This window comes from Chrysochloris asiatica, unplaced genomic scaffold, assembly GCF_000296735.1.
Source record: "Chrysochloris asiatica unplaced genomic scaffold, ChrAsi1.0 scaffold00381, whole genome shotgun sequence".
Taxonomy (NCBI): Eukaryota; Metazoa; Chordata; class Mammalia; order Afrosoricida; family Chrysochloridae; genus Chrysochloris; species Chrysochloris asiatica.
Window position 1 is genome coordinate 1,350,289 of NW_006408899.1, and position 16,098 is coordinate 1,366,386.

General features: G+C 37.5%; 1 protein-coding gene across 1 annotated transcript; it reads right to left on the reverse strand.

Annotated features, from left to right (window-relative positions):
* Positions 1 to 7,934: 7,934 nt before the first annotated feature.
* On the reverse strand, positions 7,935 to 8,879 carry LOC102829169 (olfactory receptor 4D6-like). Its single transcript, XM_006876469.1, has one exon. The coding sequence runs from the start codon at positions 8,877 to 8,879 to the stop codon at positions 7,935 to 7,937; it is 945 nt and encodes a 314-aa protein (XP_006876531.1).
* Positions 8,880 to 16,098: the final 7,219 nt, after the last annotated feature.

The window sequence follows — 16,098 nt, forward strand, 5'->3', positions numbered from 1 at the left end:
GAAGACCCCCAACGAGATAGATTGGCCAGGTGGCAGCATTGATAGACTCAAGTGTGGCAACAGTAGTGAGTTTGGCCCAGGATCAGACATTGTTTCATTCTGCTGTGCATAAGGTTGCTATGAGTCGGTGTTGACTCGATGGCACCTAACAACAACAATATCACTCAGCATAATGTCCTCAAGGTTCATCCATGTTATGTGGTGGCTTGCAGCTTCATTGTTGTTCTTCAAGGTAGCATAGTATTCCATTGTGTATTTGTACCACAGTTTGTTTATCCATTCTTCAATTGATGGGCACTTAGACTGTCTCCATCTCTTTGCTATTGTAAATTAGCACTACTATGAACATTGGTGTGCATATATCTACTCATGTTATGGCTCGTATTTTTTGTGGGTAAATACCAAGTAGAGGAATTACTGGGTCATAAAGTTTTTCTGTTTCCAACCTTCTGAGGAAGCACCATATTGCTTTCAGAAGTGGTTGGACCATTTTGCTATCCCACCAACAATGCAGGAGTGTCCCAGTCTCTCTGCATCCTTGCCAGCATTTATTGTCCTATACTTTTTTGATCTTTGCTGTTATTGCTGGTGTGAGATGATATCTCATTGTTGTTTTGATTTGCATCTCTCTAATGGTAAGTGATCATGAACATTTCTTCATGTGTTTGTTGGTTGCCCAGATCTCTTCCTTGGTGAAGTGTCTGTTCATGTCTGTGCCCATTTTTAAATTGGGTTATTCGTCCTTTTCTTGTAGAGGTGTTGTAGTTTCCTATATATTTTAGAAATGAGTCCTTTGTCTGATGTGTCATTGCAAAAGATTTTTCCCATTCTGTGAGTTCCCATTTTACTCTTTTGGTGAAGTCTTTTGATGCACATAAGTTTTTAATTTTCAGTATGTCCCACTCATCTATATTGTTTACTTTTGTTTGTATACTTTTCAAAATGTTTGGTATTCTGTGTATCCCCTGTATTCGAGCTCTCACATTTGTCTCTATTTTTTCATTGATGACTTTCATAATTTTGGGATTCACATTTAGGTCTTTAATCCATGCTGAGTTGATTTTTGTATAGGGTGTGAGGTGAAGGTCTTGTTTCAATCTTTTGCATATCGCTTTCCAGTTCTGCCAGTACCATCTGTTAAAGAGACTATCTCCTCCTCATGTAACACACCTAGGTACTTTGTCAAAAATCAGTTGGCTGTATGTGGATGGGTTAATTTCTGGATTCTTGATTCTGTTCCATTGATCAATGTATCTTTCATTGTACCAGTAACAGGTTGTTTTGATCACTGTTGCTTTTAGTAGATTTAGCAATCGGGGAGTGAGAGGCCCCCAACCTTGTTCTTCTTGAGCAGTGCTTTGCTTATCCTGGGTCTCCTTCCTTACCATATAAAGTTTGTAGATGTCTTTTCCATCTCTTTGAAGAATGTCACTGGAATCTGGATTGGGATTGCATTATACATATGTATTTATTGCTTTGGGTAATATTGTTATTTTCATGATGTTGAGTCTTCCTATCCAGGAACATGGTATGTTCTTCTGCTTTTGTAAGTCTCTTTTGGTTTCTTGTAGTAGTGTTTTGTAATTCTGTTTGTATAGGTCTTTTGTTTCTCTGGTTATGTTTATTCCTAAATATTTCATCCTTTGGGTGACTATTGTAAATGGTACTTCTTTCCTAATATCTTTTTCAGTGCTGTCATTGTTCCTATAGAGGAATCCAACTGATTTTTGTATGTTGATCTTATACCCAGACACTTTGCTGAATCTTCCAATGATATCTAGTAGCTTTTTTTACTGAGCTTTTGGGCTTTTCTATGTATAGGATCATATTGTCTGCAAATAGAGAGAGTTTTATTTCCTCTTTGCCAATTTGGACGCCTTTTGTGCTGTATAGCTCTGGCTAATACTTCCAAAACAATATTGAAAAGGAGTGATGACAAAGGACATCCTTATCTGATTCCCATTCGCAGAGGAAAGGCTTACAGTTTCTCTCTATTGAGAGTGATGTAGGCTGTTGGGTTTGTATATATGCTCTTGTTTATGTTGAGGAATTTCCCTTCAATTCCTACTTTGTTGAGTTTTTTTTTTTTTTTAAATATCAGGAATGGATGTTGAATTTTGTCAAATGCCTTTTCTGCATCAATCAATGTGATCATGTGTTTCTTTTCCTTTTTCTTATTTATGTGGTGGATTACGTTGTTTGTTTTTCTAATATTGAACCATCCTTGCATCCCTGATATGAATCCCACTTGATCATGATGTATTATTTTTTGATGTGCTGCTGGATTCTGTTGGCTAGGATTTTGTTGAGAATTTTTGCGTATGTTCATGATGAATATTGGTCTGTAGTTTTCTTTCTGAGGGATGTCCTTTCCTGGTTTTGGTATGAGGGTTATTCTTGCTTCATAAAAAGTGTTAGGAAGTTTTCTGTCCTCTTCTATATTTTGGAATAATTTCAGTAGAATTGGTGACAGCTCTTCCCTGAATATTTTGTAGAACTCACCAGTGAAGCCATCTGGGCCTGAAAATCTATTGATTGGGAGTTTTTTGATGACGTGATCAAATTCTTCTTTTGTTTTGGGTCTGTTCAAGTTTTCTACTTCACTCTGTGTAAGTTTTGATAAGTCGTGTTTTTATAAAAATGCATGCATCTCTTCTAAGTTTTCGAATTTGTTGGAGTACAACTCTTTATAGTATTCTGTTACTATCCTTTTGATTTTGTTTTGTTCCCTTGTGACGTTGCTAGTTGCTTTCTAATGTGAGTTATTTGTGTCTTCTCCCTCTTTTCTTTTGTTAAGTTTGCCAGTGGTTTTCCAATTTTATTAATCCTTTCCAAGAACCAGCTTCTAGTCCTGTTGATTTTTTCTATAGATTTTCTGTTTTCTATCTCTTTTATTTCTGCTCTTATCTTTATTCCTTTTATTTTGGTGACTGTGGGTTCCTTCTGTTGGTCCATTTCTAATTGTTTGAGATGCTTTGTTAATGTGCTAATTTTGGTTCTTTTTTCTTTTTGGATATGCACATTTATTGCAATAAATTTCACGATGTCACAAAGATTTTGGTATGTTGTGCTTTCATTCTCATTTGTTTCTGGGAACATTATGAATTCACATTTAATTTCTTCTTTTACCCAGTCACTTTTCAACAGGGTGTTGTTCAGTTTCCATGTATTTGACTTTATTTCCTTAGTTTTCTTGTTGTTGATTTCTTGTTTTAGCCTTGATGTCTCTTGGGTGAGCAACTTGATGGTTCTTGTAGTAATCAGCCGGACTACCTATATTGTTCTGTATTTTTTCTGTAGGTCTTTCTTTCAAGAAGTATCTTCTTGTTCTTTTAGCTGCTCCAGGCTGGTCTACTTGTCGTTTCATTCACTGGGCACATTTTAGCCCCATTTTAGGTACATACAGTATATATATTTTTAAAGTTCCATGGACTGTCAGAAGAACAAACAAACCTGTCTTGGAAGAAATGCATCCAGAATGGTCATAAGAGGTGAGTATGGCAAGACCTTATCTCTGGCACTATGGACATGTTAGGAGGGAACAGTCCATGGAGAAGGACATTATGATTGTGAAAGTGGAGGGTAGGTGAAAAAGAGGAAGAACCGCTAAGAGATGAATTTACGTAGTGGCAGCAACAGGGTTCAAACAGAACAATTGTGAGGATGGTGGAGGACTGGGCAGAGATTTTTTTGTGTGTGTGCTTATGGTTGCTATGAATTCAGATAGATTCTATGATACCTAGCAGCAACAATGACGTGGTAGAGTTCTTGCCTTCTCTGACCGAGTTCTGGGTTCAATTTCTGGCCAATTTACCTCCTGTGCAGCCACCATGTTTCAGTCATTAGAGACAAGTGTGTTGCTATGATGCTAAAAGGTTTCAGCTGAGCTTCCAAACTAAAATGGAGATCTACTTCCAAAAATTAATCACTGAAAACCTATGGATCACAGTGGATCAATTCACAATTGATCATGGGGATGGCACAGGGTGGTTTCATTATGCTTAGCATGTTTGCAAAGAGTCAGGGCCTGGCTGTATGGCAGCTAATCACAATAGTGACAACAGAGCTGATAATAGGTCAAGTTGCCAAGAATAGAGACAGTTACTATGAAAGATAAATAGAAGAGATGGATTATAAATCTTTAATGGATGGGACACAGTCTAAAGTCTGAAGCAGGCTATTTGGAGGCACTAGAGGTATACAAAAGAGCACTGGTGACAAAGTGGGGAAGCACTCAGCTGCTATAGGAAACCCACTGGCCACTTCATGGGAGAGAGATGTGACAGTCTTCCTCTGGAAGATTACAGACTAGCAAGCCTTATAGGGCAGCTCTATCTTGTCCTACAAGGTCACTATGTGTCAGAATCCATTTGAAAGCAGTTTTGTTGTTATTAAGTACCTTGTGGTTCAAAAAGGCCTTATGATCAAGTGCTTATCCTACAGCACCACACCAAGACTCCCTGAGAGCAATAGATTCACCTTTTTGTTTGTTTATTTGGAAATATCAAGGTGGGCTTGAAGAGGAGGAAGAGTTTTATATTAATGATTATTGCCAGTATTTATGTATTGCTTATTAGGGGTGAGATTTATTTACTTCTTATAGCTCACATAAGAGTTGTATGTTACTGTAATCCCCATTATAAAGATTAAGAAATTAAATCTGAAAGTTTTAGCATGTTTTCCAACATCATCCCATGTCTCTCTTTTCTTATCTATAAAAGGATAAGAAATTTGCTTCAAAAATTTTCTTTATGCTAAGTGGTATCTGTCTTGCAAATTTCTTAGTATAGATAAGTGAGTACCTCCCGTGTTTCATCAGTTTGTTGACAGATTTCAATTTGTATTTCATCGGTTCCTGTAGCCTTGTTTTTCACCAATGCCTTCAAAGCAGCTTGGACTTCAGTGCTATTGGTTCTTGATCATATACTACCTCTTGAAATGTTTGAACATCGACCGTTTCTTTTTGATGCAGTGACTCTGAGTATTCCTTTTATTGTCTTATGATGCTTTCTGCATCATTCAATATTTTGTCCATGAAATCTTTCAATATGACAAGTCAAGTCTTAAATTATTCTTCAGTTCTTTCAACTTGAGAAATGCTGAGTGTGTTCTTCCTTTTGGTTTTTTAACTCCAGGTCTTTGTATTGCATTATAATACTTGAGTTTGGCTTTTCAAGATGCTCTTTGAAAATGTCCATTGAGCTCTTTTACTTTCTCATTTCTTCCATTCACTTTAGCATCGCTCTGCTGGAGAGCATGTTTCAGTCCCTTCTCACATCCATTTCGATCTTTTCTTTCTTTTCAATAACAAGAGTTGGGTATAATAAGATCTAGTTATTGCACTGCATTAAGTTATTGTAAGAGCCTTCAACCAAAAACCAAAACATTTAAAAGCTTAAAAATATGATAAAATGTTCATCACGATTATTCAAGCATCCAGTTGCAGAAGTATTTCTCATGTCAGACGGCATATGGTTAAATTACAAAATGTTTAAAGCTATAATAAGTCAACTGCCTTTCAGTCCTGATTCACTATGTTTATCCTGATAATCTTTATATGTGTTTCAAAGGCGCTAAGAGAAAGAAACATGTCTTATGCACTTCAGAAATCAATGCTTCGGTATTTATGAGGCTTCTTTATTGTGTCTTCTCACTTACCTTACTAGGTTCTTTAGAATACTGCACTATAAAAATAAAAGCATATTTATGTGAAGATTTATAGAGCAGATGGATTTTCATTCAAGAATTCATATACATTTTGCTTCATTTGATTGATTGCAATCCGCACAATGCTCCTTCATTGATCCCACTTCCTGTGTTTCTTGCTTCCATTCCTCCTCCTTTCCTAGCCCTTGTGAACTTTGTCATTGAGTAAATGTTGCTCTTTTGAGCTCATATCATTGATTATTGTAAGGCGTGTTTACCTCCCTAATGTTATTGTTCCTTTTATGTGATTGATGTTGTGTGCCATCGAGTTGGTTTTGACTCATAGTAACCCTGTATGGGGTTTCCAAGAACATCTGATGGGTTTGACCTGCTGACCTGTGGTTACCAGGTCAGTGTTTATCCTGCAGCGTCACAGAAGGACCCTGTTCCTCTTATAGATCTTTCTATGGTTTGGCTGGAAATTGAGAAATTAGGTGAGTTCATTTCTAGACCTGAATCATGGCTAAGGGTTATAATCCACCAGTCTCTATCTGGCTAGCAAATCAGGTATTTCTTACGATTTTCAACTTTGTCCCACATTTTTCTCCCATTCTGTCCAGAACTGTGTAAGTGATCCCTTTCAGAGCAGTTGATAGTGGTAACCAGGCATCATCTAGTCCTGGCCTCAGTTTTGTGGAGATTGATATCTGAAAGGTTCATTAGTCCACTGGACTAACTGTATCCTTGTGTCTTCACTTTTGTAAATTTCTTTCCTCCAGAAAGGAACCAAACAATAGTTGCACCTTAGATGGCTGCTATGTCTCCATCACTATTCACCGACATAGGATGTAGAACATTATCTTTGTGGATTATGTTAAAACCAATTGACCTCGATGTCCCCTGAGACGATGGTCCTGAGTTCCCAGACCCAGTGGCTCATTCCCTCAAAGTGTTTGGTAATAGTATTGTTGTTATTGTCAGGTGCCATCAAGTCGGAACCAACTCATAGTGACCCCATGCACAGCAGAATGAAACAATGTCCGATCCTGGGCCAACCTCACTACTGCTGCCACACTTGACAGCATCAATGATGCCACCTGGCTGATCCATCTCATTGGGGGTTTTCCTCTTTTCTCTGACTCCCAGCATGACATCATTCTCGAGTGACTGTTCCCTCCTGACAATATGGCCAAAGTATGAGAGATGGAGCTTAGCCATCCTGGCCTCCAAGGAGCACTCTGACTGCACTTCTTCCAAAACAGATCTATTGGTTCTTTTGCTGTCCATGGCACTTTTAGTATTCTCCTTCAACACCACAAATCAAAGGCATCAGTTCTTCTGTGATCTTCCTTATTCACTGTCTAGCTTTCACATACATATGAGGTTATTGAAAACACCATGGCTTGGGTGAGGTGCACCTTAGTCCTCAAGCTGACATCTCTGCTCTTCAACACTTTAAAAAGTTCCTGTGCAGCAGATTTGCCCAGTGCAATACGTTGTCTGATCTTTTGACTACTGCTTCCACAAATGTTGATAGTTGATCCAAGAAGAATGAAGTAATAGCATAGTGGTTACGAATTGGGCTGCGAATCTTAAGGTCAGCAGCTCGAAACTACCAGCTGTTCTGTGGGAGAAAGATGAGACTTTCTGCTCCCATAAAGAGTTACTGCCTCGGAAACCCTGTACAGGGTCGCTGTGAGTTGGAACCGACTCCACAACACATAACAGCAACAACAACATGAGGATTACATAACTTTGCTGCAATTTTTTTAATTGTTAACTCATAGCCATAAATTTATGGTTTATAGATACTTATATTAGGAAAACACCTAACCAACATGATATATAGTATCTTTATTAATAAATACATTGTTTAAATGTTATCCTTGGAGTCACATAGAATTGCGGTAGCATTTGAATTTAAGAGTCAGAATTTGGTAAGGATCGTCTTTATTCCTCAGGGATGTGTGTGACACTTTCTCTTGAAAATAGAGTAAGTTAAGTGAGCTGTGCTCCAGACTAGGATAGATTAGGGAGAACAAGCTAGTGTTCCAAAAATCACAACAGCTGACCTGCGAATAATGCAGGCCCAGGTCGCATATCCATTGTGAATGGATTCCCATGAGGTGGGGTTGATGCTACCATAGCGAGCAACAATAACAACAACAATAGAGTTGTGTGACCTGGAGGAAATGTGGGAAAATGATTAAAGAGAAAGGAACCAGTTGTCTCTTACCCTTAAACTAGAAGTTTGAGAAAATTAGATTTCCAGACTCAGTCTGACTCTCTTACCCTAGTTTATTCCTCTCAGATGACTGAAGCCGTCTGTGTAGTCTCCTCATGGCTGACTTCATCTCTTGGTTCCTCAGTGTATAGATCATGGGGTTCAGCATGGGGGTGATGACTGTATTATTGATGGCTATGGCTGTGTCCATGGGCAGTGTAACGTAGGGCCGACAGTAGATGTAAATACATGGAACAAAGTGGAGAGTTACCACCAGGATGTGGGAGGTGCAAGTGGAGAGAGCCTTGTTACGTCCCTCACCAGACTGCGATTGTAGCATTAGCAGAATAGCAGTGTAGGACCCCAGGATCAAGAGAAACCACAGCAAGGTTAGTAGCCCATTGTTAGAGATCATGAGAATCTCTAGAACAAAGGTGTCGGTGCAGGCCAGTTTTAGCACCTGGGGCACATCACAGTAGAAGGCATCCAGAATGTTGGGACCACAGAAGGGGAGTGGAAGCATCAGAATTATTTGGACAATTGAATGCAGTCCACCCCCAACCCAGGAAGTCACCACTAAACTCACCCATATCTCTCTTCTCATAATGGTCACATAATGGAGAGGTTTGGCAATTGCAAGGTATCTGTCATAGGCCATTACAGAGAGAGAAAAAACATCTGCCCCACCAACAAAGTGAAAGAAAAAGATCTGCATCATGCAGCCATTGTAGGAGATGGTCTTCCTCTTGGATAAAAGATTCATCAGAAACTTGGGGACAGTGATAGATGAATAAACAATGTCCAGGAGTGATTTGTTGCGCAGGAGAAAGTACATGGGAGTGTGGAGGCGGGACTCACAGGTGACGGTGACCACAATGAGGACATTGCCCAATATCGTTGTTACATACACAATAAGGAAGACCACAAACAAGAAATACTCCAGCTCCTGAAAGCGAGTGAGTTCCAGGAAGACAAACTCCTTCACATTGGTGTGGTTGCCCTGGTTCATGGTGGGGAAGACCCTCTTTCAGATGTGCCTGTGAGGGTTAAGAATATGTTGTCATGAAGTAGCAAAACCATTTATTATATTGCTACAAGGCTTTCTATGCATCAAATGACCATGACTGCTCAGAAAATCTGGGCTAGAGCTTTTTGCTTTGTGTACTGTAAATTCTTTACTTTGACCATTCTTCTTCCTTATTGGAAATACTGTGGGTTGACAGGAAGAACCATTATACTCAAGGATTCTATGTTCTTCCTACTAGATGGAGATGAATGAACTGTGGTTCATTGTGACAATGAAATATTTTCTGTCCTGTAAGACTGACTTCTTCCTATGTCTACAAATCTTTATACTTTATCAAAGGCTGTTATGTACAACATCTATTCTTGTTTCTGATCCTCATGGTATCTCTGTGGAGTCTATAGAGTGATTATGATGGTCTTTATTTTGTACATGAGGAAATGGAAGCTTAGAGCTGTTAATAACTTGTCCACAGCTGTGTAATTGCAGACTTAATAACTGGCAAATCAAGAATTTGAACAAAAAGCAGTTTTTTGACACCAGAGGACTTTCTACTTCTGCACTCTGCCAGAGGAGAGAACCACTTTGACTATGCAGTAGTTTATTGGAATTAATAGCTAGGTAAGTGGTGCTGTAGAATAAGCACTGGACTGCTAATCACAAGTTTAGTGACTCAAACCCATCACCTACTCCTCAGAAAGTCTATGCAGGGTCGCTATTCATCGAAACCAACCCAACAACACTTAACAACAATAACAACAAAACCTAAGTGATTCAAACTAACTGCAGTTCAAATCCACCCAATAGCTTAGCAAAAGAAAAACTTAGTGATTGCTCCATAAAGATTATAGCATAGAAAATCTTCTGGAACAATTCTACTATGTACCACATAAAGTTTCCGTGCATTGGAATCTAATCAACACAATGTTTTATTTATTTATTTTATTTTGATGGAACCTAGTAAGTTAACTGAGTAGCCTGATATTAGCCCTGTCCTTAAAGAAAGAGAAGATTCAGGCTTTCATATGCACTCTTCCTGGAAACTCTGGGAGACCTGGACCTTATTCTTGATGCACAGAGATCCTCATAGTATGTAGAGGAGCATCATTGTTCTGGGCACATGAAAACATTGCAGGAAACAGAACGTTACAGCTTCATAGGTTTTCACAGGTGACTTATCCCAAGTCGTCTTATTTTAGGGGTAAACAGAGGAGGACATCCACTTTTCTAGAGTCAGATTGTAAATTGGTGAAACAGAGTATTTTAATGAGCATTACTGACTTATTCCAACAATTTTCTAGTATTGTTATACTATAGAAAAATAACTGTTTTGAAATCAACTTTCCAGGAACATGACGACAAATCTCTACAATAAAATTATCTTTACGTAACAAGGATTTTAATATTCCAGATAATTAAAAATTAAAATAAATTGCCTAATCAAAATTAAGTTGAATAATAGGGAGTTGACATTGATGCAATGGAGTTATGTTTCAAGAAAATTGGGGAAGCATGAAAAGTGTAGGTAAGGTGAAGAAGAGTGTAGGTAAGGTGAAGAAAAGTGTAGGTAAGGTGAAGAAAAAACTGGAGAACTTCCAGTACAATAGAACAAGAAAACATTCCACAGGCAACTTATTTCTGGATATTTCTTATCTAATTAGCCAAAGTTGATGCTAGTAAGGTTTATTTGAGGTATTGGGGCAAGTAGATAAACTCTTAAATAAAAATCTTCTCTGTTAATTTTTCTAGATCCTTGATGTTTGCATTACTACACAGAATCATTTCATTGCTATAGAAAAGCTTATGCTTTGTATAAAAAAAACTCTTTCAGAATTCTGTTAATATGAGTCCTTTATGAATTCTGCTTTAATACGTTAACTCATTAGTTAGAACTGATATTCTGGAATATTTACTGAGACCTAGCTAATAGCAGAAAATTATTTGAATGGTGTAGTATATTTGGAATTATGATATTACTTTCTATCAAAGGAGTGTATAAAGAGTAATATCTATCTTAGGGTTGTATTGGGAGGGGAATCTACCCAGTTCCTGGCATATGGAACCCCAAGGGACACATTTGTCCTAGAGCCAAGTGTAAGAGGGAACTAACTCCTCAGGGAAACCAATAAGATTCTTCCTCCTAGACTATGAGGAATATGCAATTGATTGTACTTCTTTTTGCAGGCTTTCTAAGCATTCAATAGCATATTTATAGCTTAATTTTCAATTCTGTATTTTTCAAGTGTAGTCTCTTAATAGTGTTAAGCTATATTTTATTGTATTTCTGTTGTTTTCACTATAAGCAGTCTCTAGCTGTTTGTGGAATGTTATGGAGACTATATCAGTTAGGTAGGACTCCTGTTGTGGTGCTGTAGGATCAGCATTGGCCTGTGAACCACAAAGTTCTCAGTTGAAACCCACCAGCTGCACTATGAGTCGGTACTGACACAACAACAACAAGTTAGACATAAACTTTGATAAGTGAGCGGGTAGGCAGCCAGTAAGCCATTGATGGTGCACCAGGGAGGAGTGCAGACCATCTTGGGAGACAGGGATTGGAAGAGGGAGTATGGAAACCAAAGGTGGGAGGGAGTCCTTGACAGTGAGGCATGTAAATTGAGCAGGCTTCAAGAAACCCCAAAGTTGTAAGTTTTCTACTCAGTTTACCTTGCTATTGTTGTAAAGTACCTTCAAGCTGGTTCTGAATTATAGAAACCCTGTATAAGGTTTCTGAGAGCAGTTGGTGGGTGTGTCTGCTAATCTTGTGGTTAATAGTCCAATGCTTATCCTATATTGCTACACCAGGACTCCTTGATGAATTCTCATTTCTACTTTCAAGTAATGCTTTACTCAACATTTCATAAGCACACCTATGTGTAAAAATGTGAATTTTTCAAAAGAAAAATCTCCAGAAATGGAGTTTCAGTTGACATATTTCAATTTCCCACTTTTAAATGATGACTATGGCAGTGTAAAGAAATAGCAAATCTAATTTAGTTTAATATATGATTTCTTTTTCTACATATATTTATTGAGTAGATAAATAGCTTAAAATATTTACTGAATGAAGATGAAACAGCACAGACTTTGGTATGGATTGCATCTCAATGTAAAGAAACCCAAAATCCTCACCAATGGATCAATAAACAACATTCTTATCAACGGAGAAAAGATTGAAGTTGTCAAGGACTTCATTCTTCTTGGGTCAACCATCATGGAAGCAGCAATCAAGAAATCAAATGACATATTGCATTAGGCAAATGTGCTGCACAAGAACTTTTTAAAGTGTTGAAGAGCAAAGATGTCAGCTTGAGGATTAAGGCGCTCCTGACCCAAGCCATGGTATTTTCAATAACCTCATCTGCATGTGAAAGCTGGACAGTGACTAAGGAATACCATAGTAGAATTGATGCTTTTGAGTTATGGTGTTGGAGGAGAATATTGAACATCCCATGGGATGCCAAAAGAATCAACAGATCTGTGTTGGAAGAAGTGCTGACAGAATGCTCTTTGGAGGCCAAGATGGCCAAACTTCATCTCTTATAGTTGGGACAAATTGTCAGGAGGAACCAGTCACTGGAGAAGGATATCATGTTTGGTAAGGCAGGGGTCAGAGAAAAAGAGGAAGATCCTCAGCAAGATGCATTGGCCAAATTGCAACATCAATGGGCTCAAACATGGGAACAATAGTGAGGTTGACCCAGGATTGGGCAGTGCTTCGTTCTGTTGTGCATAGGGTCACTATGAGTTGGAAATGACTCGATGGTACCTAACAACAACAACAATATAAATAGCAGAAACTTTTAATGTCTTATGAAAATAGTAGCTTGAAGATTTTGCAAGCTTGATGAAATATATGTAAAACTAAAACAAGTATTTTAAGAAAGTTTGGGGTAGTGAAGAACTATCTTAACCATTGCATCAAAGATTCTTAGATCTGATTCAATAAAAATATGAAGTCTCCTTATTTCAAAAGTATTATAAATAAGTGAAAAACTAAATTATTTTAAAACTTTAGAAAATATCCATTAAAACTATAAACTAGGTTTAATGCTTTGCTATGTAAAAAATTCTTGTACATCAAAGACCCAAATAAGTTAAAACTATGATTGGGCTATGATTCATTGACAAATAGTGTTTGTCAGTCCACATGATAAAGTTGTTCAATCATAGTATTAATTGAAGAAATGCAAATGAAGATCGCAATGCGATATCATGTCCCATCTTGTAAACGGCAAAAGTTGAAAAGACTTATTATTGATTTGGATGTGGGGAAAAAAAAGCCTTCTGTATGGATAGCTGTTGTTGTCATCAATTTGGTTCAGACCCACAGTGACCCTGTGTGCAAAAGAATGAAATATCGCCTGGTCCTGCCCCAGCCTCACAATTGCTACTAAGCTATAGCCCCTTTCTGCTGCCACTATGCTAATCCATCTTGTTGGGGATCTCCCTCTGTTTCACTGACCCTCCACTTTACTAAGCATTATGTCCTTTTCCAGTGATTGGTCCCTCATGATAATTTTCCCTAAATATATATAAGCACAACTTTCTGGGTTCTTTCTAGAAATATGTGTCAAAACTTAAAATGTGTAATTATTTTAGCCTAGGAATTTTACTTTTGAAATGTATATTAAATAAGCAATAAATTATGTGCTTAATATTATAAGTACAAAGAAAGTTCATCACAATGCAGTTTAGAATAAAATAAAATCGTTATTTAAGTAAAGGTCTGCTATAGACAATATTTCAATATCTATGGCTAATAAATAAAATTCAATATTTTTCGGTCATGTAAGTTACTAATGCTGAACTGTATTTGTAGCTATAACAAGATTCAGGTCAAAGCACTGAATTTATCACATGTTTCTATTTTGGAGAAAGAATTGTCTACATGGCTAGCAGGAATCTGGAAAGATTCCTATATAATATAATAGCAACAGAGGTTAGCTATAGATACATAGATTTGGGTGATATTTACTTTGATCAAATATTCTATTATGTCCAATTCCAAAGGGATTTTAAATGATTCCTAATTTTTAATATTTGAAAAAATATAAAGCATCCATTTATAGTTAGAAATAAGTGATTTTTCCTTTTAACTTGAGCTCTGATATTGTCTCTTACAATTTGCTTTTCCTTTTTGATAAAAGAATTCCAAGAGGTATTGTTTGAGGCATCCAGTAGAGAGCCTGGTTTCTAAGTCAGGTTTCTGGAAAATTAGGCTTGAAGATTTTGATTGCTGTTGATTGCTCTTTTGAATTAATGCCCTTCTACTATCTCTTCTGACCAATCACCTAGATTATTAGGCACAATGTCAGGTCAAGATCAAATGGTTGTCCTGCTATATTGCAACCTCAGGCTTGTATTACAGAACACAGAGGAAGCTTGGCCCAAACAGCACAGTCTTTGGAGTCAGATTAGAAAATTTTACATCTTGGTTATGTGATGCTGAAGTTGCTCATACTGTATGAGCCTCAGATTCATCATCTAAGGAATAGGGATGATATAGTTTTATTATAAAAGATTCTTGTGTTATTACTTGGGATACTGTAGTACTTTTCACTGTTTCACATTATATGTCTATTTGTTTCTGCCTCTTCCTTTTCATGTAAACTCTCTGAATGCAGGGACTTTGTTTTCACCATTATAGGAACAATTTCTAGAATTGTACCCGGCACATATCAGACATTCATTAATTCTTTCCGAGCAAATGAACTGATGAATGGTTGTCCAGTGCTGATGTGCAGCAGTTACCTAACAATTGATTTTTCTCCTTGATTCCATCTTCATCATCATCTTCTACTTCATCCTTTGGCCCCATTTTTACTTTGTGCTGCTAAGGCAATTGTATGATTTCATGCATATAAAAATGCAATGTAAACTTATGAGTACTATAATGTATCATTAAAATATATTGATATCATAATGTTAATGTTTTATAACGGTCTTTCTCTCCTAAAGTGCTTGCTGGCTAATTGAAAAGTTGGGAGTTTGAACCCAGCAGTAGCTCTATGGGAAGATGTGGCAGTCAATATCCATGAAGATTTCTGGCTTTGGATCCCTTATGCCCAGTTCTGTTCTGTCCTCTAGGGTCACTATGAGTCAGCACTGATTTCACAGTAGTGCGTTTCCTTCACATCCCAAGTTACTTTTAATCTAGTTTCAGAGAAATGCTGACTGTCATTTATTTTCCTACACATTGTAAGTGCTCAGTAAATGTTCGTGGAATAGATTTCAGTATAAAAAGCAAAACAACAAAACTGTCCCCACTCCCTAAATCTCTTAAATTAATTGTGCCCTGCGATACCTACTATTTTACTTTACAGGCAGGAGATCATAATAAAAGGAAAGCTGTTAGTTCAAAATGACATATACTTTAAGAATTACAAATGAATAATTTACATATGAGGGCAGAAGACTGAGCAATATTGAAGTAATAAATTATATGTAATCCTGAGCTAAGGTTGGCCTCACCTACCTTTGCTGTTAGAATGGCGAGTCAGCCAGGTTCCCCATCTTCCCTGTTCTGTCCTCCTCACTAGCATGCAGGCAGAGTCTATGTTGCTCCTATAGACTCTCAGTTTGAAGACCAATATAAATAACCAGCTCAGGGAATAATTTTGGATATTTGTAGGAAATGTAATTTTCACTGGAGAAGCTAACAGGTGCAGATGCAATGGGAATTATTAAAGAGTAACTAAGCAACACATACATTCGGGCATTCTCTCACACACTCACACTCATCCATCATGATAGGGCATCTAGAGAGGTGATGAAACCATGTACAGGAGAGGCTGAGGAACTCCCCACAGGGAGCTGCCCTGAGCTGGACCAACATTGAATATGTGTAACGTCTTTGTATTATACCCATTACAGCAATTATATCAAGAATATTAGTATTTAAGAGTCAATTTCATATGACATATGTGACAGTGGTAACAAATTTCTTTGGATAATTGGTTTTCTTCAAAAGGATCAATTATAGGAACCAGTCAAAAATGTGTATTTAGTGCTTACTGTGTATCAAGCATGGTGCTATACACCGAATGGAATGTGGAAATCATTGGACAATCTCTTTGATATCCTGTGTGAATAAAGTTTTACTAAAGGTAATGGAATAAGAATTGAGGTCTTTCAGGAAAGTGAGGCAGCACAGGAGGCACTCACTCATCTCTGCCAGGAAATTTGGAAGACAACTGTCTGG

Bases quoted from the DNA above. Each gene is read 5' to 3' on its own strand.
- LOC102829169 (XM_006876469.1), bottom strand. From the start codon at position 8,879: ATGAACCAGGGCAACCACACCAATGTGAAGGAGTTTGTCTTCCTGGAA.